This window comes from Bison bison, unplaced genomic scaffold (assembly GCF_000754665.1).
Source record: "Bison bison bison isolate TAMUID 2011002044 unplaced genomic scaffold, Bison_UMD1.0 scf7180017864389, whole genome shotgun sequence".
Lineage (NCBI taxonomy): Eukaryota > Metazoa > Chordata > Mammalia > Artiodactyla > Bovidae > Bison > Bison bison.
The window spans coordinates 4,657,118-4,660,626 of record NW_011494961.1 but is presented as its reverse complement, the minus strand read 5'-3'; the positions used below and the strand labels follow the sequence as shown (position 1 = coordinate 4,660,626).

The following is a 3,509-nucleotide window of genomic DNA, read 5'->3' as shown; positions in this document are numbered from 1 at the left end:
AGATCCAACCAGTCCATTCTGAAGGAGATCAGCCCTGGAATTTCTTTGGAAGGAATGATGCTAAAGCTGAAACTCCAGTACTTTGGCCACCTCATGCGAAGAGTTGACTCATTGGAAAAGACTCTGATGCTGGGAGGGATTGAGGGCAGGAGGAGAAGGGGACGCCAGAGGATGAGATGTCTGGATTGCATCACTGACTCGATGGACGTGAGTCTGGGTGAACTCCGGGAGTTGGTGATGGACAGGGAGGCCTGGAGTGCTGCAATTCATGGGGTTGCAAAGAGTCGGACACAACTGAGCGACTGAACTGAACTGAACTGAACTGTAAACCTATTCCTTGAGGTATGACTTGGTCAGACTCTTCCTGGTATTAAGTACCTCCGTTTCAAGAGGTTAGACCTTAAAACTCGCTAATATTTTCCCTTTCCCTTCCTTCCTTCCTTTCTCTCTCCCTCCCTCTTTTCCTCCCTCTCTTTTTTCCTTTCTCCTTTCTTTCTTCTTTTGGAAAACAGCATAAATTGGCTTTATTTTTATTTCTTTTTTAACCTAACATACAGTAAAATTGACCTTTAGTTTGGTCTTTATTTCATCATCTTAACACATATATAGATCTGTGTAACCATAATACAGTGGAGATAGATAAGAAAGTACCCACATAGACTCACTCATAGAGTGGGTCAAGGGAGATTCAGTAGGAGTTCAATCAGTTAATTCAATCAGTGAGGCACAGGCAGACAGAAATTACAGTTGAAGGTATGAATTCTATCATGTAAAACAAAAAGCTCTAACAACAAGCAGGTTACTTCCTTGAGTCTCTTTGCCTTGAGATGCAATTTCCTTGAGTCTCATTTGCCTCTTGTAAATAGAGATGATGATAACTTAATGAATGAAACTTTGCTAAATATAGTTTTAACATCTTTGTATGTCTGCTCAGTCACTTCTGTCCTGTCTGACTCTTTGTGACCTGGACTGTAGTCCACAGGCTGCTCTGTCCATGGAATTCTTCCAGGGAAGAATACTGGAGTGGGTTGCCATGCCCTCTTCCAGGGGATCTTCCCAACCCAGGGATTGAACCTGTGTCTCCTGCATCGCAGGTGGATTCTTTACTGCTGAGCCACTGGGGAAGCCCCTTTAACATTTTAGTTAAAGGGGCTTCAACTAAGGGGAGTTAAAAGCTTCCTTTTAACTAAATTCCCTTTAACTAAGTGTCCTTAGTCGCTCAGTCATGTCTGACTCTTTGTGACTCCATGGACTGCAACCCGCCAGGCTCCTCTGTCCATGGGGATTCTCTAAGCAAGAATACTGGAGTAGGTTGCCATGCCCTCCTCCAGGGGATCTTCCCAACCCAAGGATGGAAGCCAGGTCTCCCACATTGCAGGCGGATTCTTTACCATCTGAGCCACCAGGAAAGCCCTTTAAAATCTTTATTGAGATACAATTTACATACCATAAAATCTACTCATTTTAACAGTACAATTTAATTCTTAGTAAATTTACCAAGTTGTGCAAATGAAACTTCAACCTGAACTTATGTATTGCCAGGATTAAAGGTGTGCAGCTTGAAAATTTATAGCAAAATTTTCTTTTGTGTATGGAAATGCTGAAGTTGCCCACAGTGAGAGAAATAATTGGCTGCCTGCTTCACAGCTCAGTCACCTCAGAAGGGAAGAAATGTCCCTGCCACGTAGCTGGTATACAGTAAATCTAGGCCCATTTATTAATAACTCCAGATGCTGAATTCTGTCCATTGTTCTGTAAAGTCTATCTGGCATATGCTTGTAAAGAAAATGGCCAAGTTAAATAAGGAACTCTATTGTGAAATGTATTTAACTTGCACACATGTTCAAAATTATTTGAAAATTGCCAAAAAGAGATGCATTCATCTGTCTAAAACTACTCAGGCAACAGTAAAGAATGTGGACCAAGTAATGAAGGATTTGTGTTAGATGGTTTATAAAGATTAGGTTTTTGTAGTCTAATAAAAAGAAATATTTCCATTTGGCATGAAAATCAAAAAAATCTAAACCTCATCATACTGTCCCTTTTCGCCTTTACTCCCAGGAAACTCTGATTCTGTAATCAGTTCCACCTTAAGTAAAACTGGGCTTTGCTGGTGACTCAGAAGTTGAATCTGCCTCCAGTGCAGGAGAACCTCTTCCATCCCTGGGTTGGGAAGATCCTCTGGAGAAGGAACTGGAGCAACCCACTCCAGTATTCTTGCCTGGAGAAATTCCATGGACAGAGGCTTGACGGGCTGCAAAGTTCATGGGGTCGAAAAGAGTCGGACACGACAGCAACTAACACTAAATATAATAACATTAAGCAGTACACTAGACATCTTCAATAGCAATTTTTACCAAATAATTATTTTCCAAATTACAACTTAAAAACCATTTTTGCAAATTAATTACAATAAAACAAATAAGATCAATTTTATTTACAGTATAATCTAAGCATTAATAAGGGAGTATCCTCAGTAGAGGGATGTACTCACTTCTTTTCTTTGTTTTTGTTTTTTTTTTTTAAATTATCAAAAGGATTTTATTTGATAACTTCAGAGAAAATATAAAGCAAGACATACTAATATCAAAAGAAAAATAATGGTGAAGCTATAATAATATATATCTAGTTTCATCTCTTCGCTAAATGTAAACTGGGACACTGTAAGCCAAAATCCTGTAGAACTGTCTAATTCTGTGACCTCCATACCAGTTGTAGAAGTGTTTGTGTACCAAGATGGAGAGCTTGACTTGTTGAACATATCTGGATTGGTAAAATCTTGATGGGGTTCATAAAATGAATTTGGGAATTGTATACAGCTGGATTCGTGTGGAGAACTTTTTACATCATTTTGAAATTCTTGAGACTCACAATATTTTTGTCTTCTTCTTGTGCTTTCCTGCACTGTTTCACTGTTACGCACTCCAGTCAGCTTCTCCTCCTCTTGCACTTTTCTCGGTGGTGTACGGGACTCAGCACTTCTGTTACTGTGGCCTTTTTTTTCTATTAACATATTCTGTACCTGATAGGCTTGTTTTGCCGCAGCCTTCCGTGAATCAACCTTGGATGTGGGGTATCTCTTCAAGGCTGCTCCAGCAAAGCGCAGCCGCTGCTCCTTACCTTGGACCAAGGGTATCTCTTCAGGGTCGCCCCTCCTGACCTTTTGATTGTCTGGAGCATGCGTATTTAAGCTGTCTCCTTTAGTGTAAAACTCCAGTGGTCCTAAAGGTATTCCACTTGGGTTCAGAATTTTCTTGAGCATTTGATAGTCTGGCTTTTCATCATATGCTAAATTATGAGCACATACCAAATACTGGGCTATTTCACGGCAGCTGCTTCCGGAAGGAGCCCATTGAAGTACCGACTCAGGGAGCTCATCCAACAGATTTGTTTTCGCAGCCTGGACAGCTACAGGGTCCTGCAGGTTCCTTTCCCAGGGCAGTCTCCCACATAACCACCGCAGCAGGCAGTAGCCGAGGATCTCAAGGTCACTTCGTCTGGACAGGGCT

The 3,509-nt window shown here is 41.1% G+C and overlaps 2 protein-coding genes across 12 annotated transcripts in view; one reads left to right on the top strand and one right to left on the bottom strand.

Moving 5' to 3' along the window:
- ALPK1 (alpha-kinase 1) overlaps positions 1-3,509 on the top strand; it is a 121,810-nt gene that overhangs the window by 33,740 nt on the left and 84,561 nt on the right. The window lies entirely within an intron of this gene.
- LOC105002100 (serine/threonine-protein kinase VRK2-like) overlaps positions 2,238-3,509 on the bottom strand; it is a 12,926-nt gene continuing 11,654 nt past the window's right edge. The window contains exon 4 of the mRNA XM_010858581.1: positions 2,238-3,400. Coding sequence (XP_010856883.1) covers positions 2,555-3,400 — 846 coding nt within the window. The 3' untranslated portion in view covers positions 2,238-2,554. The remainder of the gene's footprint in view (positions 3,401-3,509) is intronic.